At 36.0% G+C, this 27,764-nt stretch overlaps 1 protein-coding gene and 1 long non-coding RNA gene across 5 annotated transcripts; both read right to left on the bottom strand.

Annotated features, from left to right (window-relative positions):
• Positions 1-4,588: 4,588 nt before the first annotated feature.
• Positions 4,589-5,476, bottom strand: LOC148779345 (uncharacterized). The gene is made up of 2 exons (XR_016046508.1): positions 5,390-5,476; positions 4,589-4,986 (listed from the first exon to the last, which is right to left on the bottom strand). It is a non-coding gene; the product is annotated as an uncharacterized LOC148779345 (long non-coding RNA).
• A 1,639-nt stretch (positions 5,477-7,115) lies between these two features.
• Positions 7,116-26,883, bottom strand: LOC18427432 (citrate synthase, mitochondrial). 4 transcript variants are annotated; one of them, XM_011622551.3, is made up of 20 exons: positions 26,714-26,883; positions 23,916-23,981; positions 23,139-23,201; positions 22,752-22,793; positions 21,771-21,836; positions 21,308-21,373; positions 20,781-20,894; positions 15,837-15,900; positions 15,029-15,111; positions 13,253-13,302; positions 13,096-13,173; positions 11,254-11,382; positions 11,014-11,056; positions 10,638-10,724; positions 9,224-9,325; positions 8,851-8,958; positions 8,696-8,746; positions 8,365-8,438; positions 7,643-7,694; positions 7,116-7,540 (listed from the first exon to the last, which is right to left on the bottom strand). In XM_011622551.3, the coding sequence occupies exons 2-20, from the start codon at positions 23,964-23,966 to the stop codon at positions 7,445-7,447; spliced, it is 1,419 nt and encodes a 472-aa protein (XP_011620853.1). In that variant the 5' UTR covers positions 23,967-23,981; positions 26,714-26,883; the 3' UTR covers positions 7,116-7,444. The 4 variants fall into 4 exon arrangements, with proteins under 4 accessions (XP_011620853.1, XP_088710684.1, XP_088710683.1 ...); XM_088854558.1 differs by having other exon boundaries at positions 15,022-15,111; XM_088854557.1 differs by having other exon boundaries at positions 23,916-24,093.
• Between the last annotated feature and the right edge of the window lie 881 nt (positions 26,884-27,764).

The following is a 27,764-nucleotide window of genomic DNA, read 5'->3' on the forward strand; positions in this document are numbered from 1 at the left end:
TGTTTGCAATGTAGAGCGGTGGTGCTTGATTGGTAGCAGTGCTGGGTTCCAAATGAATATCACCATGTAACATTTCTTGGTTTGATCACCATATCCTAAGTTGGAACTCCAAGGGTCTTGAGAGTCTTGAGAGTGAAGCCAACATTATTGCAACCAGTTTGGCATCTTGATGAAAATATGGTCTTTTGAGGACATTGTTTGCAATGTAGAGCGGTGGTGCTTGATTGGTAGCAGTGCTGGGTTCCAAATGAATATCACCATGTAACATTTCTTGGTTTGATCACCATATCCTAAGTATGTAAAGCTGTTCTTCTTGACCCCATGGTTTCCACTTAGAATTCCAGGGTTACTCACATTGTGGGTGACGAAAATTGAAATGATACCTTAATCAGTTTTAGCACCTTTTATTAGCATTCTTCAATTGCAAGTATTGTGATTTTGTTTGTGTAAATGTTCAAAAAAAACAAAACAAAAAAAAAGGGTTTGTGATTTTGCATATTGTAAGTGGTTTTGAAATAAATAAGGCGGCATTTACAAAAGGTTGATCTTAGTATAAACTTTGATGGGAATTCATCATTTTTTGGACTCGTAGACTTGATACAGTAAAATGCATGCGTGATGGAAAATATACGAAAGGCCATACTATACATATATTCATATTAATGAACCAGTCCTCAAATAAAAGCTCCCGACTTATGGTATATCTTTCGTGCTGAATGATTGTGTGCAAGTGGAGAGTGATTAGAAGTAATCTGATTATAAAGCTTCTGATGGCTTTATTTATTGAATGCTAAATAAAATCAATCGGGATAGGACTTTTGAGTTAATGATAGGACAGAAAACCAATAAGAAGATTGACAAGATAGAAAGCTCCTACGAGTTTAGAATTGCTTTATAACAGTGGAAAGAACTCCAAAGCTGATTTAATTCAGACTCGAGGTGTCCTCCATTCTTTTGACGATGTTGAAGTGACAATCAGAAGCTCTGTTTGAAACCATGTTGGATATCCTCCATTTCTTAAATTTAAAGGTGCAGTCTTTCTGCTCAGTCTTTCTGCTCACCTACGTATCTGATTCCTCTGTTTATTGTTGATCTATTCATTAATTAGGAACACCCAGCAGCGTTTGTTTCCCTCTGATCATTGAGTTATTATATTCCCATGGAGAGGAGGGATGCTAATGCTTAATTCAACTTGTTTGCTTCTGCAACTGCAGAGTCTCCGCAGCCAAGGGTTTGAAATAAAATTTTCTTTTAGGACATTAAATTCCGTTCTTTCTTTATGAAGTGATCATGCTCTCAAGTCACAGAAAGTCCTTCATTTATGAAAGGGTCTTGTACATCTGCAAGTAGTTTCAAGAGTACAACTTTTCCACTGACTACTAATAAGTGTCATTCCCAATGACTACTAGTAAGTATCTAAAGCTCCAGCATAACAGAAGCATAATCTCTAAGCCTCCATTAACCAAAAGAGAAGGGAGGCTTAGGGATAAGGGTCCTTTGCAAACACAACGCTGCTTTGCTAGGGAAATGGTGGTGGCGTTTAGCCTAATGCCCTTTGGGCACATGTATTAAAGCACAAATACGAAATCCCCTTAGAAACCTGGCTTTCAAGAAGAGCCTAAGGCCATAACGTGTCAAAAGCCTGGAAGTCCCTCTCTACAGTGCTGGCCACAGTCAAAAGACACATAAGGTTTCATCTGAGAGAAGGCTCGAGAATAAAATTTTGGCAAGACTTATGGTGTGAACCTTCCCCTCTGCATGAAGTCTTCCCAACCCTCTTTTCCCTTTCCCGAGATCAAGATTCCTCCATTGCCCAGGAATTAAGCCTCTTAGGAGGCCGTAAAGTTTGGAATCCTTCTTTTCAAAGGAACCTAACTGAAGAAGAAACTGCTGATTTCCAGCGGCTATTGAACACCTTACACTCCCTCTTTTTGTTTCCCATGGTAGAGATGAAATTGTCTGGACCTAAACCCCCTCGGGCAAGTTCTCGGTGGCTTCCCTCTATAAAAGTCTTACTTCCCTACCCACCACCCATGATCCCTTCTCTAGAGTTTGGTCCACTATTGCTCCACCAAAAGTGCAGACCTTCGACTAGCTGGCCTTTTCACAAAAGGTCCTCACAATCGATCACCTACAAAGAAGAGGGGTCCCCATCCCTAATAGGTGCGCCCTATGTGAATGTGAGGAGGAAACAAACCTCCACTTGTTCTTTCTATGTGACTTCTCTTTTGACCTATGGGGCAGGGTATTACAACTATTTGGCATAGAATGGGTTAACCCCCCCCCCCCTTCGGTAAAAGCCCTCCTAACCTATAACCTTGAATCAAGTTGGCCTAAGGCAGGAAGAATCTTGTCGAAGGCGACTTTAGCTGCTACCATATGGATAGTGTGGCTAGAAAGAAACTCAAGAATCTTCTGAGGCTCTAAGCTTCAAACTCCGGCACTTTTGCACAAGGTGGGCCTCCAACCATAAGTTCTTTGCCAGAATTCCAGGAACTTTCTTCCTCTCACAATGGGGAAACATCCTTCATCATCAACCACCGGGGGTAAGAAGGCCAAGCAACTAGTTACCACCAACCACAAGGCAGCATCAAATTAAATTTCGACAGATGCTCCTTGGAGAACCCTGGTCCAACAGGGTCAAGAGGAGTCTTTCGAGACTTTGAAGGCAGTATACTCCTCACCATCTCTGAAGACCTTGGCCTCAAGGACTCTCACCATGCGGAAGCCTTAGCCCTCCTCCTAGCTTTGAAAAAGTTCAACCCTTTCTAGGGCACAAGACTGATAGTGGAAGGTGACTCGAAAAATGTCATCTCTTGGGCTAGTAGAACGAGTGATCCACCATGGCATTTGACCCCAGTTTTTTACGAGCTTTACCAAATTTGCAGGGCTATGGACGTCTCATGGAAGCATACTTGGCGGACGTCCAACGATATTGCAGATGGACTGGCGAAGGAGGGCACTAGAAGTCGGGATCAAGCTGCTCATACAGGGTCCACTTTCTTTTTTGCACTGGACCAGTGGACCTCAACCTAAATTTTTTGGGTCTTTTCTTTTCTTTATTTTCGCACTATACATCTCAAGGCGGATGGGCATTTTTATAAGCCCTTTCCTTGCCACTTTCTTGTAAAATTTTGTAAGGGGGTAATCTTATAACCCAAATTTTTGCACAGGGTCTACTGACCTATTTTTAGCGAGAGTCCCGCCTAGAGGGCACTCTTGGATGAACACATTACTATACTCTTTCTCTCTACAGCAATACAATTGTTAACAATTGTCTAAAAAAAACAGAAGCATAATCTTTTAAGAAAGTGAGATGTGTCATTTTCTGAGTGCACCGAGGGGCTCAACGGTGATCATTCAGAGGGAAAATATATATTCTCCAGTTCATTCATCATAACATGACCTTTACACATTATAACATTTTTGTTCCTCTGACAGTCAATAGAAGTTTACAATCAGCTTCCATAATCACATGGCAAAAGAAATCATTTATCAACCAAGTGCCACAGGAACAGGAAATAAACACACCAAGCACTATTATAGACTTTTCTTCTTCTAACGGGCTACTCTTCAAGCTCTTCCCTTAGGATTAGCTAAATCCACATAATCTGCCTCTTGTAATACCAATTTCACACTTTAAACCAGAGTTGTTGGAAATCAAAGGGAATATACTTATGGTTGTCATGGGGCTCAAAAAAGATAGAAAATATACACTTTTGGCAGAATATATCATCTAGTATGACATGAGAATTACTGTGTGCTTGACTCACATGACGATAGACTTGACTATAATTCTTCCAGAGGTCATGGATTCCAACCGTAGTTTACTAGTTTTATATTAATCAAGGTCTTTTTATCAAGGGTGTGGTTTGCATAAGGTTGCAACTTTCAACGAACAAAGTAAGGAGTACCTCCAAAATCATGTCTTGAGATGCAATTTTGGTGTCAAAAATTCTTAAGATGGTGTAAGAATCTATTTTCATCTTTAATTATAAGATCTTAAACTTTAAAAATAGCTCAAATTAAGCAGATCTATAACACATGAAAATCTTGAAAATAGATGGTCCAGATAATGTGATGCAATATGTATTATTCTTAGGATTTGAAATCTTTTTCTTTCTCCATATATATACATCTCGAGATGATTAATTAAATGTTTTTTTAATATCAAAACAACATTTTCTCGAAGGACTTTAGAAGTGCACCTTAATTCTACATTTTAAGGTGGGAACCTTATATAAGCTTTTTCCTTCTATCAAAGCAGTAATTTAGACAAGTTAGAAAAAGAGTCAAAAAAATTTTATATAATTCAGTATAAAATTACCAGGAGCAACAGACGATATTGCAAAAGAATAAGCACATACCTGCTGCTCATCTATAAGTCCCTTTAACTGAGCATGAAGATCATGCACAAGATGAAAAAGAAATAACATGGAAAATCTGCATTGATTTTATATGTTTGAACAATATTTCCCATTTCTTTTTCTTCTTTTTTGGTGTAAACCTAATTGTATTCAAGCTATTTTTGGCACAAAGATTACAGGATACCATAACCCCAATCTCAAAAGAGGGTTTCAACAGTAAAGAACACCAAAACAACCTTTCCTCCATGGTAAAGGGGAATGTTATTTCATCAACACATAAAAGTAGTTTGTTTTGAAACAGATAAAAATTGATAATTCACACCCAAAGAACCCTCAAATATGTCCTATAAAATAACTAAATCATACAAGATCAGAAGCATTTTGCATCTGAAGCCAACAAACAGAACCATTAAGATTAGATTGCTGCATCTGAAATGAAGAACACCTTTAAATGATGCAGATGATGTAAATAGAAGAGAAGAGTTCATGCTTTTATGTTGAAAAATGACTGATTATTTTCAGATTTATATAATGGGGACAAATGCATGTTCCAATTTACTGAAAACTGCAGTCCTCATATCCACCTCTAGTGCCCACTTTCCAAGGCGGAATTTCCTTCCTGTTACAATTTCAGATGAAAATTAAATAAATATAATTATATACTTTCACAATTAATCATGGAAATTGACACCTTAGGACAAGCCAAGCCTTCTAAAAAGTGACTTTTTGGTTTGTATAATATTAGCCACTGTAAGGTAGTTTAGTTGAAGGAGTCGAACTTGGGACGTAGTATTGCAATAGTCAACACCTTAACCAGCAAAGGCCCAATAGAGCATAATTTGACACTTCAAGGTGAATGGATTATACAATTTCGGGACATAGATATAAAAGAAATCTTTCGGATAAAATTAAGACCAAAGAAAGAAAGAGTCCATTTGGATCCAGTTGGTGGATAAGAGTACTTCAAGCATAATATACTGAAGCAAATTTTACTTACAATACGAGAACGAAGCTTTAAAAGCAATACGAGAACGAAGCTTTAAAAGCACAGAGGCACCTCTGAAGAAAGCCATCAAAACATAATACTATTTAGAAACAACTAACCTCAATCACCAAAGGATACATATCAGTCTATACTCCTTCATGGCTCAAATGACATAAACATCGAGGCTATATGTGTGCTTATCATAAGAGAATAAAATAAATGAGAAAATCACGCTATGAGAAAAATGAAACTTCATTTCTAATTGCTCACCACAAGCCTGTTACCCTACAAAATCCACTTCAGATTTCCAAGAAGCTACGACAAAACAATAGTATGGCAAATAGGAAATAACATGCCACAAGCATGAAATTCTAGTATTTATCAAACTAGGACTTAGTCTATACATTACAACTAACAAGATTCCCAAAAACAAGAGAGAGAACCCCCTGTCAAGTTCGCATACCAAACAGTCGCACTAGAAATCCCTCCCCCCCACCAAAAAAAAATAGAAAAGACAAAGAAAGCAACTCGTGATTCAAGCCACTATATCTTCCTATTCTCTACCATGTAAATATGTTTATGTAGTATTATTGTGAAGACCCCATACTGGAGCAAAAAGCAAGACAACATAGCTTCTTCACTACAGAGCTAACTAAATATGCCAAAGTATTGTGATTCAAAACATCAGAAACAACATGTGAACTAAGATGGCTTTGAATCACAAGATGCCTCGCAACTGAGTAAACATCAGCTGTAGCTGATAAATAAATCCACAGATACATCCTAAATCCACCATAAAGAAGTAAAAGAAAATCAAGTTCGCAAGAAAATAGTAACTCAAAGGATGTCGCATAACATATTGGCACCACCAAAGTATACGTGACAAGCCATAATTGATCCTTAGATTGAATGTGTCTAACATTGTACAGACACAAATCACACAAAAGATAAAACAAAATTCTCATTCATAGTTCAAGCAGCGATACCAACAAAAAATGCATTCAACATATGAAATTCTTGGGCTACATACAGGCTCAAACATTTACAAAGTTTGAAGCCATAGCATCCGGGATCTGGGCTGAAGACTAAGACCCACCCAGATTGCCAAACTGAATGTGAAAAAGTTTGTATAATTTACAAAAAAGATGAATACAAGAAAGATAATATTTCACTGTATCATAGGGGCATTCTTAGGCCAATGCCATTTTAATAACCAGTAGATCAATCAAATGGAAAACAACTTCTATAATACTAATTCTACCTTAAAAATCATAAACATTTCATTAAAATTACTTTTAGAGTATCAAAACAGGAGAAACAAATCCAAATTTTCCAAATGCTGAATATCATAAAGTACTTGTATAAAGAACAACTCATTAATGACAAATATGAAAAAGAAGAACAAAGAAAAAAACTAATAAAAAACCCAGATATACTTAATTTTCGCATATAATAACAAAGACATGGTGACTTTTGGTCTTACTGAGGGTATGACTCTTAAAAGAGAAGAACGGAGGAACGGGATTCATATAGCCGCCCCAAATCATTAGGATAAGGCTTGGATGATAATGATGATGATGAATTAACAAACAGCCAAACCCCACATGATAAATCTACTTAGAGAACCAAAAATTTTCCATTTTCATTCTATCCATGCCATAGAGAGAGAGTTAATAAAGGGAAATTTGATATAAAGTTTACCTCGAGAGAGAAAAAGCATGACAGAGAGAAAATGAGCAAGAGAGGAAAGACCAACACAGAAATATTAGAAGACCTAATGGCTCCAACTTATAAATCATAATTCAACAAATGGAGATGAAGAGATTTCACAAATATCCAAAATAACTAAGAGTAAAATGAACTTCAGTGTGTCTATGAGAGAGAGAAAGTAAATCTAGCTTTCTCTGAGTTTAATACAGAAACACAAACTTCAAAATTACAATCATAAAGACAAAAAATCAAGTGCACATTTCTGCAATACACTACTTAAAGGAACCTCTTTATTTCTTCTCTTCAATTACTGAGGGGGGGGGGGGGGGGGGAATGGCTCCAACGCATCGTACTATCATTAGATTGTAACAACCACAAAACCTTAGGATGCTGCTTTCTTGCAGAAATTCTCGAGCCACTCCATTGTCACACTTTTTGGCCTCTCAAGAGGAAATCCAAGAGCCCGATCCCATATCAACTGCATCCACAATCAAGGATTAGAACGAAGGTCATATACTTACAAATTCAATTGTATAATACTTGTGAAATGAAAATTGGAAGGAGGGAGGGTAGTGAAAACCTGTGAACAGATTCCCATGCTTCTTGAGACTCCAAAAAGAACAGTGTAATACCTGGCATGACAGTTATTTCATAATGTTTCATCAATCTATCACACTAAGCAGTGTTACCACGACACTCCACCCAAGGCCCGGTGTCACATTTCAACACCAGATACAATGGGATTAGAATATATAAAATATATCGAAAAGGTTCAAGCTTCAGGCCTTGAAATTGGGCGGTATTAAACAAGAATGTCAGTCTACTGCTCCACACGCAGCTCAAACGTATTAAAGATTGGAAAGGATTTATGTATTCATTCAAAATTTGAACTTGCATACAAAATAGTAGTTGTACAGACATCAGTTACGGTACCTGCCTTTCTAAGAGACGTACAAGACACTTACCTGCCTTTCTAAGAGACGTACAAGACACTTTCATACGTGCACATACGTGTTACGCACTAGCATTCGTGTCAAATCCATGTAATAGTGGTTCTAGCCAGCTCTCTCTCTCTCTCTCTCTCTGTGACATACACACTGGACAAAGCAAAACCGTAGTTTGATCTTGTAAATGATTGTGTCCTTGCAAAAACATGATACAGTTTTAGCTTATAAAAATGGTATAGATGAAAAGGACAATTTTGTCTATCTGGAATTGCAGAACAATCCATCTTACACTTCATGATACAAGTGATACCAAGTTAAAGAATTTCTGGTTTTGGGAGGGGCAGTCTAGATTTACCTGGCTTCAGTCAGTCCAAAATGGTTAAGCAGTACTCCACTGTGAGCATCAACATTGGGCCATGGGTTCTTGACCTGCAAAAGCATAGTGAATTGTTCATCTTGTCCTTCAGTCACTAATTCGGTCACCAATTCAAAGACGTGAAAACCAAATCTAGCTATATAAGAATTGTGTGTTAATTTGTGAAAGTGAAAATAGCACGTCTCCCTCCCTCACTCCCTCTCTCACAATTGTTCTTTTTCAATGATTAATTTTTGCTTTTAGATTACCTTTACCTTGGAATAAAAGAAAATAACATTTGTGTCTTCTTTACTCATGATATTTCTCTTACCTTCCCCAGCTCAGTGAGTATAGGAGGAACAACTTCATAAAGCTTCGAAACCTAGAATAGAAAATAACAAAACGGATTAATTTCAGATCATTCTAAGAGCTCTCCAAAAGAAAATCAATCCCTATAACAAATGGTTGCAGGTCTGAGAAATGAACCAGCTGGAAAAGGGGATCATCAGGCAAATGCTTCAAAGCAAACTCCCTTTGACATGTGTATCTTGGATCTGTCTTCCGAAGAACTCCATGCCCAAAACCAGGAACAACCTGCAAAGGAAAACATAAGTCTCAGAGCTAAAAGAAATCAAGAACTCGATTTAAATAAACCCACACAATGGACTACAACAAACCATAGTCTACCATGATGGGATCATCACTGTCTAATGAAACAAATAATCGCCCATCATTTCATTGGAAAGTGATGAACCCAATGGACTATGGTTTTCCATAGTCCACCAGAAAGTAAAATACTGCAATCTCTATCAGGTTAATTGAAAACAACAGGTATAATAGCCACGTAGTGGGAACCCACCTTGCCACTGTTCAATGTTGTCCACACATAGTCTTTTAACTGTTCCTTTGTTATGTTTTCCCCACACTGCTCCACCACTGACTTGATCCACAGCAAAACTTCCTGTTGACAAGAAAAGTGGATAAAAAAGAATTACAAAACCCACCATTATCAGAAAAAGATACAAACATTTAGCATCAAAAGACAAATTGAGCTTCAAATATATTAGAGCTATGTGAATGCGTATTTATTTCTAAAAGTAAAAAAAAAATTAGAGAAATTAAAAAACTTGAAAGCTTACAAGGTGATAATGTAAAGGTGTAATGGAAAAGAGATTTCTCCCAAACATATGCATAGACAAATTTATAATTTGGGGTAAGAACTTACAAAGATATAAGAACAAAATGAAATGCACTAACATTATGTATAGCATATCATACTGAATTGAATCCCAAAGAATTATATTGAGTGATAAGAATCCAAGTGTAGAAAAGAAATAGGAATAATCAATGCAATGCATGCATAAGAAAACATATAAAAACAAGACCATGGATGATTCCTCTATTTCCCATTCCAGCAACTATGCATTGAACTAATCCATAAGTTTCCACAACAAAATTCCTGTTTTTTCTTTAGTACCTGGAAAATGCCCTTTCAGATAACATTTAACCTTTCAATGAGCAATATTAACCAAAACATCAATGTGATAGAACCATCTCCCAATCCAATTACCAGATACGTGTGCATACTTTAATGCCACACAGACTGCATACAAACCCAAAATTCCATTGATAGCATCAAAAATTGAAGTTGATTACCACTTCTTTGAAGAAGTTAACGCAATGTCTCTTTACCATGTTTCTGTTCACAATCACACATGGCATATCTATTTAACCAAGGCTGACTCAACATGTAATTGATACTAAGCAAATTGAAAATGTGTATGCGAGCCACTACACCAGGTTAAAGGAATCCACTAATGGGTAATCTTGTCAAGTTGTCATGTGCATGCATTCATCTTTACATTCTATGCTGCACATATTTGACTCTTATTTATGGGGCTTTAGGTTCAGGGTTGTTGTAAAATTAGGCTTTGGGAGAATATGTTCTTGGAATGGAATGTACATGTCATGGTTCCACGACTTGGTTTGGTTGGCAGCTCTCGAAGCTAGAGTCCAACCCTTGCTTCAGGTGACTGAAAAACGAGATACATGTGCAATCACATGCTTTATACGATTTCATTTAGATTCCATCTTGCAATGGATAAAATAGAAAGGGATACTATCACAACAAGCTACTAGTGCATCTCTAACTATTCATTTCGCATGGAACTTTATTTTTATTGGTCATAGCAATAACTTCCATAACAAGTCTAAGAAACATTCCAGGTAAAACAAAATTGAACCAAAACTTCAGATTTTGAAGGCAATATTACCTGATTAGCCAAGCCATGAAGTGGCCCAGCTAAACCATTCAAAGCAGCAGCAAATGAAAGGTAAGGATCTGAAAGGGCACTACCCACCTACACAAACGATAAGAGTCACAAAAATTGCTAATGGGAGTGTAAACCTCTTCAACCTAAAGCAGGTAGTAGAGTAAATGACTGAAGCCAAACCAATGGAACCTAGAAACTAGCTTCACGCACACACAAGCACGTGAAAGCATGCACACGAGAGAGAGAGAGAAAGAGAGAGAGAGTCCCTCTTAGAATGTGTTGTCTGTAATCTACAAGAATCAGATGAGCGAAGCAGAACTGCATAAAAGAAGTAGAAATTAGAGAAAGAAACATTTAGATAATCAGGATTAATTACCAAATGAGCAGTGTGAGCACTGACATTTCCACCTTCATGGTCACTGCAAATTTAAACATAGGAACACTGTCAATCTTAAGTAACGGTTACAAGCACTATAATATAGCATTATTGCCTACTTATTATTATAATAAATATAATAAATACTCAGGAACAGATAAAATAATAAATAATGGATAAGAAAATATGCACCATATTACCATGAAATTTATCTCTAAATTTCTAGAAAAAGGCACCTACGTGTGGATGGTAACATATAATCGCATCAACTCATGCATTTTAGGACTATCAAACCCAAGCATGTGCGAAAAATTTGCTCCATAGTCCAGGCCATCATCTGCAGGAATGATTTCTCCATTCTTGTACATCCTTCAAATTTCAAAAGCAATAAAATTATTTCCAGTGAAAACATTGAGCATAACCGAAGCACTTTAAGATCAATAGATAAAAAGAAAGGAGGAGCATACAACTGACAGAACTAGCATGCTTTTGTAATTATTTTGTCAGGGTAAACAAGACTTCCAAGGAATGGGGAAAAGTACAAAGAAAGTTGTGCTGTTTTGCACAAAGGGAACTCGAAGAACCATAGCCAATACATGTAATAGCATGTGGTGAAAATATTGATAATCAAAGAAAGTAAAAAACGGCATGCATATGTGAAACATAAGCTGGTCCAGAAAAGAAATGCATTGGGAATATAATGGAAACATGATGACAACCAGAAGACTAAATAAGGGTGATAAAAATATCCTCAGGCCATAGAGAAGACCTCTCACTACAGCACTTAAAAGGCTTTGACCTTGTTTGTATGATCCTGTATTCCTATTAATGAAAATGATTATGGGCATTTCGAGGTCTTCTTCACATGGATGGGGAGATCCATTTTGTGATTTTACAAATAAGTGCAGAAATATATAGCCCTTATGAATAGATAAAGCAACCCAAGTAGGGAAGGAAATATTCATTAATAAGCAAGGGAGAAAACAAGGACGTAGAGAAATAAATGATCTGTTAAAAAGAAACTTAGATGACAAAATATCTCTTTTATTCCTAGTTACTCTTGGCTTTGCGTTCCCATTGTGTGCTTTGAGGGGCATTGCTATTTACAACCATTCTACACTCCGACTTAATCCTTCCATACTCCTCCAAACTCCTACCCAATCAAAGCCCAAGAGATAACCCATCATGTTAATACACCACCAATCTCATTTTCCCAAATCAAATCCCCAATGCCTTTGAAAATACGATAGCTTCTCTCTTCCTGAGCAAACCCAAAAAACAGTCAATAGACAGAATCTCCATAAAATAATGGCAGCTTTGTTGAAGAAAGGGACCAGATGACAATGAACAAATTACTCACTCAAAATGCTCTGGAATTGCTCATACACAAGCGAAAATGATTAAAAGAGAAATCGCTCGTACCCAAGCAAAAATGATTAAAAGAGACTCAAAAACCATTCAGAAATTGCATGTGGACTGGAAAGTCTATACTGAAAGCAATCGCAGATGGCAATTAGTCAAAACAGCCAACCATGCCAACCCAACACCAATAATGGTAAAACCTTTAAAATTATATTCGACCCATAATATCCATAATACGAATTTGAAAAGAAGTTAATTTAACATAGCTACAAGTTCAATACCCAGAACTCAAGAACCAATTGACCTCGTGGAATGAAACGATGGGCAACTTCTTAAGGCCATCTCCCATAAAACAGAGCAACTTTGTTTTCTCTAACTTATTTTTCATCTTTTCTATGCTTGTGGTGAAGTAAGTTGAGAATTTGAACCCAAACCCAATCAATAAGACAAGGTGCTTTCTGCCGCTAAACTTATACTTGATACCAAGAAAAAACTTCTTCAAATGAATCGCAAACAACCAATGATTAGATGGAGAATCACAACTTATCTAATTCATTCTCATATAGAGCCAACCAAGTCCTTAACATACAAATTTAATGCAAAATGTTAAGTAAAGCAACTGAAATAATTTATTCCTCAAAGTCCGTACAAAATGAAAACAACAGAATTAAGGATTTTGAAAGACGTATGCAATAAACCCCAAAAAGTTCAAAGTTTCACCTTCGATAAATGAAAGAGGCAACAACTGATACTTGTGCAATCAAATTTAGTGCATCCTCATATGTTGGCTCCCAAAACCTAAAATACAGTCAAATTATGACAAAGCACATTTGCCACAATAAACAAAACATAACAACAAAATCTCTTAAGAGCCTACCGAGATTTTGATATTCCTTTCTCATATGCCTTTTGAAATTCACTTTGCACCTGAGACGAAAAAACAAGAAAAACAGTGTGGGTGGCTGCTACAGATGGTTCCACATTAGGAAAATCTAAGATTTCCAAAATTTGATTCCATTCAGGGAAACAGAATGGAGGCACCATAATGCTTAGTTCATTATACGTAATTAAGGGTTGGGCAAATCACAATGAAACGCCAACCTTTAGTCAATCAACATTTACCATGATATAACATATTTAACCATCCATCAAGTATCTTATTGAGTACTTTGGACAGAACTAAGCAGTGTCAAAGTAAATAAAGCAGCGAGAGCAACCCAGGGATATTTCTTTCACAGAGAATTGAAGAGCCTTCATTTAGATTCACACTGAGAACCTAGAAAGGAAGTAGATAAATAAATAGAAACTGAAGAAGTAAAACAGATCAAACCCAATTCACCTCAGTAGTGGATGTCATCCATAATGACCACTTGAGTTGACCACTTATTAACACCAATGACGTTCAGTGGGCGAATCTACATGGCTAATTTTAGAAAGATAGTAATTAAGACAAACTCACTAGGACTGAAGGTGATTGCCCAATTTTCAACTTCAATCCATACTTAAAAAATAAAATTTTCTTCTTGTTCTCTATATAGTAATTAAGACAAATTCACTAGGAATGAAGACATTTGGCGGAAACGAGTTTGTGAATAGGAATAAAAAAATAGAAACATAGTAAATTTGAAAAATATTAAATTTATTTAATGATTAGATTATTAAACTTCAGAAAGAAAATATTTTCATAAAATTATGAAAATATTAAAATTTTAATATAAAGGTATTAAAAGCACACCATAAAAGGGTTCATTTACAAAGTCAGCATTGAGTTTCCTACAGTCGTTACTGACAGACAATGAGTAAAAGAAAGACACCCTTAGCCTGTATTGTTACATTTGACAGTGTCAAACAACTGTAGGAAACTCGATTGCTCACATAAAATACGTTCCCTGAAAATAACTATGTTGATATATAGTAAGTAACATAAAAGCGACATCACATGGACCTGGATACTTGAGCAAGTGCAACACGCGTACAGGGCATTTGATTCCCCAACCCATGAAGAATAAGATTTGGCGACACAGCTATCTTATAAAAACATAACAGAATCCAAACATTATTTGCCAATATTCTATTTCATGATGAGTAGCCAAAAAACTCAGTTATGTCATGACTGAATCAATACATCTTTTCAAAATTCATATGGATCTACCCAAATCAAAAAAGAAGATCGAAGTCTATATCAAGATGTAGTCAATGCTCGGGGAAAAAGAAGAAGCATGAAAAAGAATCTGTGTCAAATTGTTTGCTGATACATGTCTGACACAGGTGCAGCACCCAAACACAAGAATCCATGTAACATAGACACAAAGTGATGTGTGCCCAAAAGAAGGAAAACGGCCCATAGACACAAAGTGATGTGTGCCCAAAAGAAGGAAAATGGCCATTATTTGAATTTTTAATCCATTTTACCTCCATTGTAGAAGTCCACATGCTAGAACCCATGACTGACCATTAAAGTGAGTGCATATTCAAGTATTAATGCTCACATGCACAATTTCAAACTAGGAAAATCAATTTACAAGTTAGCTTTGCTAATAACCTGAAGTGCCATAACTCCAGTTGCAAACTGTGTCATCGGCATATATTCAAGCATTAATGTTCACATGAAAAATGTCAGATTCAAACTTTACAAGTTAGCTTTACCAATAACCTGAAGTGCCATTACTCCAGTTGCAAACTGAGTCATCGGATGTGCTGTTTCAGGAAGGGAGGTAATGGCTTTATAAACATGATCTGCACTCAAAAATGAAATGGTCAAAGAAAATACAATGCCTCGAGCTCATATGTAAAATAACTTCCTGCAACAGAATAACAAATCTACAAGTTTAAATTGTTGAAAAGAAATGATGAGTATAATACATTCAGAATTTGCTTAAGTGTGACCTGAACAACAAAAAGTAAGTCATACAAGTTTGAGAGACAATAACAAAATTTAATTATAAATCTAATGTGAACTCGAAGTAGCCCAAATATCATGCATTACATGTAATTTTTGTTGAACAGAAAGAGAGAAGAACATCTGTATCAAGTTATTGTAGAGAGGAGAAACATAGAATCAGAAGAAAAGAGGAGAGGAAAACAAAAAAAAACAGACCACACAACAGAAGGGAAAGAGGGGAGAATGGAGGTCATGGTTGGATCCATAATATACGTGGAGCTATGTTTCCCCCTTCTTTTTACAAAACAACAACTGCACGGCCAATTTACATGAGATAATGAGCATACATCAATGTGAAGAAGTTAAAAAAAGAAGATGAACTTCTTCTTTCCTATAGCATAAACTGGAGTACAAATGTCTGATAGAGAATGATATCCAAGACAACTAGTTGTAAAAACCAAAGAAACCCTAATGGTGGCCAAATAACATAAAGTGAAAAATGTTATATGATGATCTTGATCATGAAAAGAATAATAAAACTACATAACTCTAATTATAAAAAAAGAAATACAAACGGTACCTGGAATCTTGGCACGACTTCGCAAGTCTTTGGACAAAGCATCAACCTGCTCCTTACTTGGTACCTGCTATGTACAAGATAATCACTTAAGCATGCTGAAAGTTAAAGAACGATGCACATATCTCAGTTTGTAAGTTCAAGAAGTATGTACATGTCTCAGCAAATAAAGAAATTTGTCTCAAAAGAATTGAGCAAAATAAAGATGTTCACAAAACATTGCTTAAGTTTCAGCAGCAATGTTCGAAAATTCAGCCACCCAGCCACCTAGGCGGCTGGGCAACCAAAACGCCTAGGCAGCAACTAGGCGGGCCACCTAAGAATCTTGCATCTTGACGTTTCAGTTAAGGTGGGCACCTAGGGGCTGCCTCGATACAAGTTGCTGAGGGTGGAAAAATGCCCTCGGCCTGGGTCAAAAAAGTCATTACCCCCCCTAGAAAGGGGGGATGGGAAGGGCTTTTGGGAACATTCTAAACCCCAAAAACCAATACCGTAGTATTTAGAGAGAGAAAAACTCTCTAAAAACGTAGATTATGTGATTCATAGAAAGATCAATAAATTGCAGATTTTTTCAATTACTTTCGAAAACAAAGGCAATACTTCGCAGTAGTTTTCAGAGCTTCAAGTGGTCCAAATTGAAAACTTTTGGCGACCGAATAGGTGAGGTTTGGGCCGACAATTTTCATTTTGATAAGGTTAGAGCATTATCATATTTGAATAAGAGTTTTGAATTTTTTTAATTTTAATCTTTTGCTATTTTGTATTATGTTTTGAACCATTTGATATTTTCTTACTTTTGTTTTTTCCTTTTATGATATATTTACATGTTTATGGATGAAAAATTGAAATTTTTTGTGATTAATTGATTATTTCCCCGGTTTGGATGACAAAAATCGAGCCTATATCGAATTCTTTTTGTAAAGCTTAGTGCAATTAAAAAATTGAATAATGTGTGAAACAAAATTTTCTTTTTTTGTACAATGTGCGATGTTTTGATCTTTTATTAGTTTTGTTTTACTTTTTTAATATTTTTCATGTTTGTGGATGGAATATTTACCGATTGGACTTATATTTTACAAGTAGTCTTAAACTTCAAATGAAATTGATATTTTATTAATATTTGATATCCAAAACCAAATCTTACGAATATTAATTAATAGTTATTTTACATCCTAATTCTTATGTCATTTTTAGTATTTCATTTGATTTCTACATATTATGAAAGTTTAAAGTATCACAATATTTTGAAGTTTCATAAAAAAGTTTCATTTTTATGTGGTTTCATTTATTTTTTATGTCTGCATTTAAAACACTAATTTTTTTTCTTATGTTTTTATTAATACTTTATTCTTGTGCATTTTACAGGTTTGTTGATTAGATTATACACAATGATACTCTATCAATTACTGTCGCTGTGACAATGTCTTCTAGTCGATCAAGTAGGCAAGGTGATCCAAGTTGGAACTATGGATCTTATCCAAATCCCCTTGACAAGAATAGGATGGAGTGCAAGTTTTGTTAAAAAAAACATTTTATGTAGTTTTGTTAAAACAAATATAATGTCGGCATCAATAAATTAAATAAACATTTAGCAGGTATTAGAAGGGATGTGGCCCCATGCACTCCAATGCATGTTGAGGTCAGGAGAGAGATGATAGAGCACTTGAAGGAGTTGAAAAACAAGAAAGAGGAGGTGAGGAAAAGACTAGGAATTTGTAAGGAGTGTAGACATCTTTGGATTTCGGGGAGAGGAATAAGATGTTTATATTGAGGCTGAATCTTCTAGTAGGCCAAAAAGAAGAGGGCCAATGGATACTTTCTTCCCCAGCCCCGATCCTAAGATTCTACTGTGAGAAAGGCGTCACACAAGTTTAGAGACCCACTTTTAAAAAGAAGATAAAAGATAAGCAGGCCCAACATGTGGCCAGGTGGTTCTTTCAAGCAAGCATTTCTTTTAATGCCGCTAACTTGAGTAGCTTCCGGGCTATATTGGAAGCAGTGGGCCAATTTGGGCTAGGGTTGAAGGGCTCCAACTGCTTATGAGCTTAAGGTTCCATTGCTTAGGAAAGAAGTAGAGCTCACCAACAACCATTTGAGGACCCACAAGGACACGTGGGGTATATATGGTTGCACAGTCATGACTGATGATTGGAGGTACACGAGGAATAGATGCATTATGAACTTGATGTTAAATTGTTCCTAAGGGATAATGTTCTTGAGGTCTATTGATGTTTCAGACAAGCCCCATGATGAAGAATTCATTCTTAATTTGGTGGACCAGTGCATAGAGGAGATAGGGGAGGATAAAGTAGTTCAAGTAGTGACCGTTCTCAGCTAATATGGCAGCCACCAAGTTATTGATGGACAAGAGGCCGTGGATTTTCTAGTCCCTTGTGCAGCACACTGCGTAGAACTCGTGCTTGAGGCAATCAATAAGAAGAGGACATTCCTAATAACCATAAAAAAGGAGAATAAAGTTGCAGTGTATATATACAGTTACACTCAGGTAAGAACCTGATCTACACTATGTTTATGCTTATGTGTTACTTATATTGATTCTTTTGAATACATTTGAGTCATTGAGGGTTTTTCACTTAGGGAATTTTATGTTGGTCAGGTCTTAGCCATGATGAGGAAGTTCATTGGTAATAGAGACTTGGTGAGGCCTTGGGTGAATAGATTTGCCACCTCCTACTTGTTCTTGCAAACCTTAATGTGATTAGAAGGAAAAGTTGAGGTCCATATTTGTATCAAAGGATTGGACTAAGTCCAACTAGTCTAGAAAGTTGATGGAAAAGTTGTTTTGGATATTATCATGGACTCAAGATTAATAAAGTCCAGTATGCCTTGTATGTCTTTAGCCCATTAGCTATGAGGCACATTTATAAAGCTATGGAGGATGCAAAGGAAGAAATCAGTAGATTTTTTTGGGCATGATGAGAAAAAGTATGAGGTTTATTTGTAGATTATTGAAGATAAATGGAACTACCAGCTTGAGAGGCTCCCTACGCTTAGCAGGATACTACCTTAACCCTACTCACTTGTACACAGATCCTAAGCTACATAGCAAGCATGAATTCATGGATGCACTCAACCAATGCAATATAAAGCTCAACCATGATCCTGAAATGCAGGACACAATAATGATGGAGGTAGAGTTGTATAGGCTCGCTACTAAGACTCTTGGTAGGGAGCTGGTAATCAGGCAGAGGTCCAAGACCCCTCCTGGTGAGTTTACATTTTGATTTTATGATTTGAGTATTGAATTTCAATTACACATACCTAATTCACTAAGTTATTACATTTATGTTTGAGTATTGAATTTCAATTACACATACCTAATTTACGAAGTTATTACATTTATGCTTATGTTAAATAGGTTCATGGTGGATGGGCAAGTTTCTGAAGAACTAGTGTCAAAACATAATAGTTCTCCAGAAACTTGGCCGTGAAAATGCTAAATGTGAGCACAACTTCAGCACCTTTGAAATGGTAATATTATTTAATAGTTAATACTTAGTTAGTTAGTAATTACTTACATAGTAACGGTAGTTTGTTTCTTTACTTAGTATATTAACATATTAAACCGAGTGAGTTTTTTCTATTAGGTCCATATAAAGAAGAGTAACAGGCTAGAGCAAAAGCTACTAAACAACCTAGTTATCGTTCAATATAATCACAAGTTGCAAGAGCATCATCGACAGTTGAAGCACAATGAAAAGCAGGCAATTGAAGCTGCTGATATGGATGACAATGAAAAGGAGGCAATTGAAGCTGCTGATATGGATGACACATGCGTGTGGCTAATTGATGTCGAGGTTCACAAGGTATTCCCTAAAGAGGCCTTGACCTGGGACAAGGTTCGTGAGGCTGCTGGGACAGCAATGAGCCCTATGCAGACCACTCAGGCTCAATCTCAAAGCCAAAGGAAGGAGAAGGAGAAGCCCCATCAAGGGAAGGTAACGGAGAAGAAGTGGAAGAGGGTGATGCGATCGAGAGAGGAGGATGAAAGAGGAAGAAGTAAATTCAAAAGAGATGACACTGAGGGCGATGACTCTGATGATGATGATGGCATGGCATCATCATCATCAGATGCTGATTTAGATCCACTTAAAAACCCCGAGTGATGATGCCATAGAGTTGTCTGGTTGACATTTGAGTTTCTGGGTGGTGACAACTTTTTTTGTTTTGTTTTTTGTCTAGTTGACTTTTGATGCATGGCCGAGTAACCCTTTGTGACTTTATGTATTAATTCTAGGTTTGTACAATGACATTTGGGATTTCAAGCAATTTGATGTCTTACAATCTCTTTGTATCTGTAAATGTATTTTATATTATTTGTTTTCTCCTTATCAATAGGGGTTTGGGGCTCCAAACTTGCCCTAAAAACTCCCTAAGGCCTAAAACTCTGCTATAAGAAATCCATAATCCTTTTTGTTTAGGTGTTCTTTTTTTTTCTTTTTTCTTTTTTCTTTTTTTCTTTTTTGGAGGAGGGGGTGGGAGGGGGGTCCCTACCCATCCCTATTCCTACGTGCCAGCTTAGGCAGTCAGGTGCCCCAAAACACCTAGAACACCCGCCTACGCTTTATTGAACATTTGTTCAGCCCAAAATTTATGTGAAGGAAAGGAACACAAATACAAGCAGGATGAATCTTGAGAATATTTAGTGATATCATCACAGCCCTCTATCACTGAATCATTTGAACAATTTATCGATGTGTAATCAGGCCATGATAATATAATTCCAATTAACATATGCAGTCATTTACCAGGTAAATTTTGAGATTCAAGAAGCACAGAATCAGTACAAAACAAAACATACAAGAGCATAAGATAACTAACGTATGATGTCAAGAACAATAAAAACCTTCGTACCATTACTAGTAATAACTACAACAAAAACCTCTTTTCGGTGCAAAGAACAATAGTGTAAAAGCAAATAATTACCTTCCCAGTCAAAAGGAGCCATAGCAGGCCCTCAGGCAATGGCTCACCCCCGGGTGTTGCAGCAGGAAGCACCTTCTGACATTCCGGAATGGAGAGACCCCTAAAACGAATTCCCTAAGAATCTTCCAACAATAGTCAGTCAAGCACTCCTATGAAAAATATTAACTGATCAACAAGTGAAAAGGAAATTCCATAAGAACCTCTACCAACCATAAGTTCGTAGCTGCAAGAGGCTTCACAAAGATTTTGAATAGAGAAAGTATACTAGGGAAAACTGTAGTCCATCGAGGTCAATGCCATATGAAAAATCATAGTCCATTGATCCACCACCATCTGTTGAAATGATGGACTCATGCTCTTCTGGATCCCACTTTATCTCCATCGCCATCTCAAAATTTCATTGGATGGTGATGACCCCAATGGAGTATAATGTTTGATGGTCCATTTGATTATTGTCAACTGCTTCATATGGATATCAACATCGATCGATAAATTTAAGTAAAGATCAGTGTCTTAGATTGATATACCTCATCTGGATCAAGCAACGATGTTTCCCATAGCAATCCTGTCATTCCTCTCATTCCACCAATCACCTATACAATAAAGAAGATGCACCATGATCACTCACTAGCTTTAAGGGTGCCTACAGTTTTATCTAAGGAAAAAGAGGAGGGGAAGGTTGGGGAAGGATATCAGACGAATGCCTAGAACACCTGCATAAATAGCAGCAGTGCTCTAGAACTTTGAAAGTTCCTAGACCAGTTTTTTAAAACGAGAATTTTACCCCTGATCATGTATTTACCAGGCACATGAGGGATTTTGCTATAGATTCACAGGGGTAAAATAATCATTTAAAGAAACTGACTGATCCTTCCACTATAACAAAAGTCCAAGTTTCTGGAGAACTAGTGCATATTATGCAGGTTTTCCATCACTGTTTTGCTAATATCCCTTTCATCTCAACACATAAGAGTATGGACTGCCTCTTACCATGTCCACTGTGATGTTCCCAAGATGAACCTTCCCATGCACTGATTTCAGTTTCTTTAGGCGCTCCTGAGTCCACAAGAGGAACTCTTTGAGACCACAAAAATAAGAGGATAATTGAATGTAAAATTTACTATAAGCCATGCACACAAAAAAAAAAAAGAGAGGATAATTGAGTGTAGAGAAATACTACAAGCTGTACCAAAAAAAACAAAAGTGATCATACTCTTCAGCACAAAGATAGAGCAGTCACAGAAAGTCCTTCATTTATGCAGGGTTTTGTACATCTCAAGTTGTTTCAAGAGTACAACTTTTCCATTGATTTCTAATAAGTGAAAGGAAGCATAATCTCTTAAGCAAATGAGGAAATGTGTCATTTTATGAGTGCAAGGAGGGGCTCTGCTGTGATCATTCAGAGGGAAAAAATATATTCTACAGTTCAATCATAAGAACATGACCTTTACACATTATAACACTTTGGTTCCTTTGACCATCAATAGAAGTTCACTATGAGCTTCCAAAATCACCTGGCGAAAATAAATCATTTATCAACCAAGTACCATGGGAACAAGAAATAGACACACTATCCACCAATTTTCTTTTTCTAACACGCTAATCTTGAAGTTCTTCCCTTAGGATTAGCTAAATCCACATAAACTGCCTCTTGTAATATGTATTCACATTTTACACCAGAGTTCTTTCAAAACAAAGGAAATATACCTATGGCTGTCATAAGCTCAAAAAATATAGCAAATATACAATTTTGGTAAAATATACCATCTAGTATGACTTGAGAATTTCTGAGTGCTTGACTCACATGACGGTAGACTTAACTATATCCATCCTTAGTTTACTACTTTTACATTAATCAAGGTCTTTTATCAAAGCAGTAATTTAGACAAGTTAAAAAAAAGCAACAATTTTTATATAATTCAGTACAAAATTAGCAGCAACAGACAATTTTGCAAAAGAATAAGCACATACCTGCTGCTCAGGGATAAGTTCCTTTAACTGCAGATGAAGATCCTGCACAAGATGAAAAAAATAACATGGAAAATCTGTATTGATTTTATATGTTTGGAAAAATTAATGAAAGCACAAACATAAAACGGGTTCCTATTACATTTTTCTTTTATTTATTTTTTTAAATCTAATTGCATTCACTATTTTTGGCACATTGATAAGAGGTGTACCATAACCCAAATCTCAAAAGAGGATTCAGTATAGAACACCAAAACAACCTTGCCACTATAGTGAAAGGTAATGTTATTTCACCAACACATAAAAGTAGTTAGTTTCGAAACAGATAAAAAAACAAAATTCACATGAAAAGAACCCTAAAATCTGTCGGATAAAATAACTAAAACATACAACGTCAGAAGCACTTTGCATCTGAAGCCACCGAACAGAACCATTAAGACTAGATTGCTGCACCTGAAATGAAGAAGACCACTTTTAAACGATGCAGATGAGAGAAGAGATCAGTTCGTTCTTTTATGTTGAAAAATGACATTATTTCACATTTCTATAATGGGGACAAATGTATATTCCGATAGAATGAAAACTGCAGTCCTCATATCCACCTTCAGTGCCCACTATCCAATGGTGAAGATTAGACGTAGTGGAGCACACAAAGACATTCGCCAAGGTACAGTCAATCACCAACTACAGAGCAGACAGTGTATGTTGATGGACTGCAGTTTTCATAACCCATTAGATCATGATATACACTCCCGTCCACAATTCTTTCCCACTACAATTAAGGATGAAAATTGAATAAACAAAAATATATATGTTTACTAAAATCATGGAAATTGGCTCCTTAGTACAAGCCAACCAGGCACTCTTAAAAGTGATATTTTGGTCTATACACATTGCAAAAAAAACATGACAGAATATAGCCACTGTAAGGTAGTTCAGCTGTAGGATTCGAACTTTGGACATGGTATTGCAATAGCCAACACCTTAACCAAAGCCCCAATATAGCAAAATTTGACATTTTAAGGTGATTAAACAATTTCAGGACATAGATATATGATGAATCTCTCAGATAAAATTAAGACCATAGAAAGAAAATAGTCTATTTGTATCCAGTTGGTGGATATGAATACTTTAAGCATACAACATACTAAAGCAAATTTTACTTACAATGCGAGAACGAAGCTTTGAAAGCGAAGAGACACCTCTGAAGAAAGCCATTAAAAGAAATATGTGCTGCCCCATGAAAACATAATATCATTAAGAAACAACTAACCTCAATCACCAAAGCATACATATCAGTATATACTCCTTCATGGCTCAAGTAATATAAACATCAAGGCTATATCTGTACTCATCAGAAGAGAAGAAAATAAAAGAGACAAATCACTTTATGAGAAAAATGAAACTTCATTTCTAATTGCTCACCTCAAGCATGTTAACCTACACAATCCACTTCAGATGTCCAAGTAGCTATGACAAAACAGTAGTATGACAAATAGGAATAACATGCCACAAACATGAAATTCTAGTTTTAATCAAACTAGGACTTACTCTATATGGTTTTTTTTTTTTTTGATAATTAACTTACTCTATATGTTACTACTAACAAGATTCCCACACACAAGAGAGAGAACCCCCCTGTCAAGTAGAGCATACCAAAGTGTCGCACCAGAAATTATTCCAAAAAAAAAAAAAGGACAAAAAGAAAGAAAGCAACTTGTGATTCAAGTCACTTATAAAGGGAACTAGACTGGTCCCTTAAAACCCGTCTGGATTGGGTGACTCCAATCCAAATCAGCATTTTTCTAAATCATGGTTTTGACACTGTTTGTAGATAAGCAAGGAACGGTGTCCAAAAAGCCCATTAGTTAGGCAAGTATGGGAAATGAAATTGTAGAAAGCAAATATCATAAATAAAAAACATGGAAATAACTTGGAAGGGAGATCATAGTAGCAAGTCTCTGTATGACAATAAATCTGCAGTCAACAAAATTGGTATTAAATCAGTTTTGGTAGAGAAAATATAGTAAGAAAATGATCTACAAATTATGAGTATCAAATAACCTTTGAGAAAAAAACATATGATTATTCGAAGACCCAAACATTTGTCTTAAAATCCATTTACCTTTGAAACAAAGAGGTCACAAATACACTTAGCCATCCGATTTCTTATTGGAGAGCTTGGGGTGTGTCACGAAGTTCAAGAAATTTCTCTTTGAAGTTTGAACCAAGTCAATGACACTCAAAACCACCCAATTTGTAATCCGATGGACAAGAGTGATTGTGATCTCCTTGTACCAGATTTAAATGGTCTCTTTCAATACCACCCCCCTCCCCCCACACACACACACACATACACACACGCACACACACAGATACAGTCACAAATACACAGCCCACTCGCATGTCACACACACACACACACATATATGTTTTTGGGTGAATTTGTATGAAGACACGCACACACACACGCACACACACACACACACACACACACACAAACAAGGTTTTCGGTGAATTCATATGAAGAATAATACTGAAAAAATAATTAATTACAAGTAAAATGGAGAATTTTATAATAATTGAAGTAGTTAAATTCTATATGTCTTTTAGACTTTGTAATTTTAAAAGAATAAAGCATTTTGTACAAATTAACATTGATTAATGCCAAAGTAGTACAGTATGAGTATGAAGCTCTATAGAAGGGCTTTGGAAGACCTAAGTAGGATCTTTTGATATCTCCTTTAATTGCAATTTAGGTTCATTTGGATCCCCGGAAAAAGATTGTTTGGAGAAATCTATTTCCTTTGAAACACATTTCCTGATAAAAGTATTTCCTAGAAAATAGATTTCCATTGTTTGGATAGCATATGGATGCAACCTCAAAGGTACATTTCTACTATTTGGATCATCTGGAAGAAACATCCTTCGCTCAAATTCCTATCATTAGTTTTACCTGCAATTATCCTCAAATTTATTTATTAGGGTAAATTTATCATACTTGATCATAACATTCTAATGTCTTCTTTTTTTTAACTTTTTCGTTAATTCTTTTTGGTTGTTTTTTTTATTGTAATGTGTTTTTTTTTTTGTTTTTGTTTTTTTTTTTTGTGCTTTTTCTTGGACAAATAGATTTTAATAGAGGAAAAAGTTTATATAAGGGTGAGGCCCTAGATAATCAAATTAAGGCGCACCTCAAAATTTTATTAGAAGAGGTTGTTTCGATGCTGAAAAACAGTCAATTCGATCATCTCAACCTCGAAATGTATGGACATGAAAAAATATAGATTTCAAGTCTTGGAAATAGTGCATCTTGTCATGTATTATCTAGACCGTCAATTTTCAAGTGCTCACGGATCGGCTTGATCTAGATGAAAACAATTTTTTAGGCCAGCACAAAAAAAATTGATACTTAGACAACATATTTCGGCACCATTTGAAGGTGCGCCTTACCTTGATTGGTTAGGGCCTCAGCCTTATACAAACAGCACCCATTAATGTATAGGCACGACATTATGTTACTCAAATAATTTTCCTTTCTCATGTCTCTTCTTTATACAAGATTGCAAAAATCTTGTACTTTACTGTAACATCTTACAAAATCATATAATAGTGTTGCTACCTTTCGATTTGTATTTTCTGTAACATCTTTGTCAGCTTAAATCACCTATCAAAAAAACAAAATGACATCTCTCTTTGGAAACCAGAAACATTTCCACAGATACAAGGCAAAAACCAGAACATCAATTCCTCAATCTATCAAAACCCAAGTCGCCTGAAAATTAGTGCATACAAGAATCACACGAAACGTACAAAAAAAAAAAAAACAAAAGGTGCTGCTTATCTATTCCATAAAAAAACAAAAAAAACAAAAAATAAAACATAAGTAACCAGAAAATCAGAAACAAATTAAGAGAAAATACAGCTGCTACTTTTCCGATTCCAGACAAAAAAAAAAATTTTACCTTGTTTATCTCTGAAACCCTATCTAGGGTGATGAAATGCAAAGATTGAAAACCCTAAAAAATTTGTAGAGAGCGAGAGAGAGAAATTTGGGGCCGTGGGGTTCGTAGAGACGTTGGTGGGCAAGGGAGAGAGAGTGGGAAGAGGGACTTGCTATGCTCGTGCGGAGCCCACGTGTTTGCTAGTAGGAATTTTAGTGATAATAGGAATTTTTTTGGAAGTGGAAGTGAAACATTCCACTCCTACTTCGACTTTCCATACTAGAATTTTTCACTTTTACGTTTGACTTTTCGTACTGGAATTTTTCAATATTGAATAGGGCCCATATTTGAAAGGTCGCCCTTCAATAAAATATTATTGGAGGGGGATCTTCCATGATGAAAGGGACACTCCCTTCCATTACAACATGGAAGGGCGTTCAATGACGCCCTTCCTTGAGGTCAAGGCGAGGATACATATTTCTTTATTGTTGGCTTGAAATTGAGTAAGTAATTTATGATAGAAATAGTTTTATACCTCAAAATTTACATCCAACTACAAAGAATGTATAATTTCCATAGAAAAACATTATTAGGATAAATTTTTCAAAGTATCCAAACCTCCCATATGAGGTCGATTCCATTTTTTTGGTGTTAGAGTCTAGATTACCTATCATAATAGATTTCTCAAACCTTGGAGTGTGAAATGAATTTCAAAAATTTTGGGGATAATCTTATACATTGTGTTTCTATTTAACGTGTACTATATGCATTCCTAAATGCAAGAAATGGCGTATTTGGTTGTAATATGTCTGTGTAATGGAAATATAGGTACCCAAACGGCCCCTTAGGGTAAACTACGTAGAACTCTGTAGTTCCCCACTAATACATTTTATTCAGATCGTAGACTTTGTTACTATTTTTTATGAGGAAATGTATTTAATGAAACCATTTATTTTTTATTCAATGAGGTCACAATCATCATTGATTGTTAGATTTGAAATCGGGCGGTTGAAGATGCATCATTGTTTAGATACAAAGTCCAAATCAAAAGTTATCGAATGCTGAGATACAC

This window comes from Amborella trichopoda, chromosome 12 (genome assembly GCF_054954075.1).
Source record: "Amborella trichopoda isolate Santa Cruz 75 chromosome 12, AtrichopodaSantaCruz75HAP2 v2.0, whole genome shotgun sequence".
NCBI lineage: Eukaryota > Viridiplantae > Streptophyta > Magnoliopsida > Amborellales > Amborellaceae > Amborella > Amborella trichopoda.

Bases quoted from the DNA above. Each gene is read 5' to 3' on its own strand.
- LOC18427432 (XM_088854557.1), bottom strand. From the start codon at position 23,990: ATGGGGCAGCACATATTTCTTTTAATGGCTTTCTTCAGAGGTGTCTCT. The intron at 13,174-13,252 runs GTAGGCTCTTAA...ACTGTATTTTAG, and splicing joins AAAGGAATATCAAAATCTCG to GTTTTGGGAGCCAACATATG. The intron at 8,747-8,850 runs GTTCATTTCTCA...TTTCTATTCTAG, and splicing joins ATGATCCCCTTTTCCAGCTG to GTTTCGAAGCTTTATGAAGT.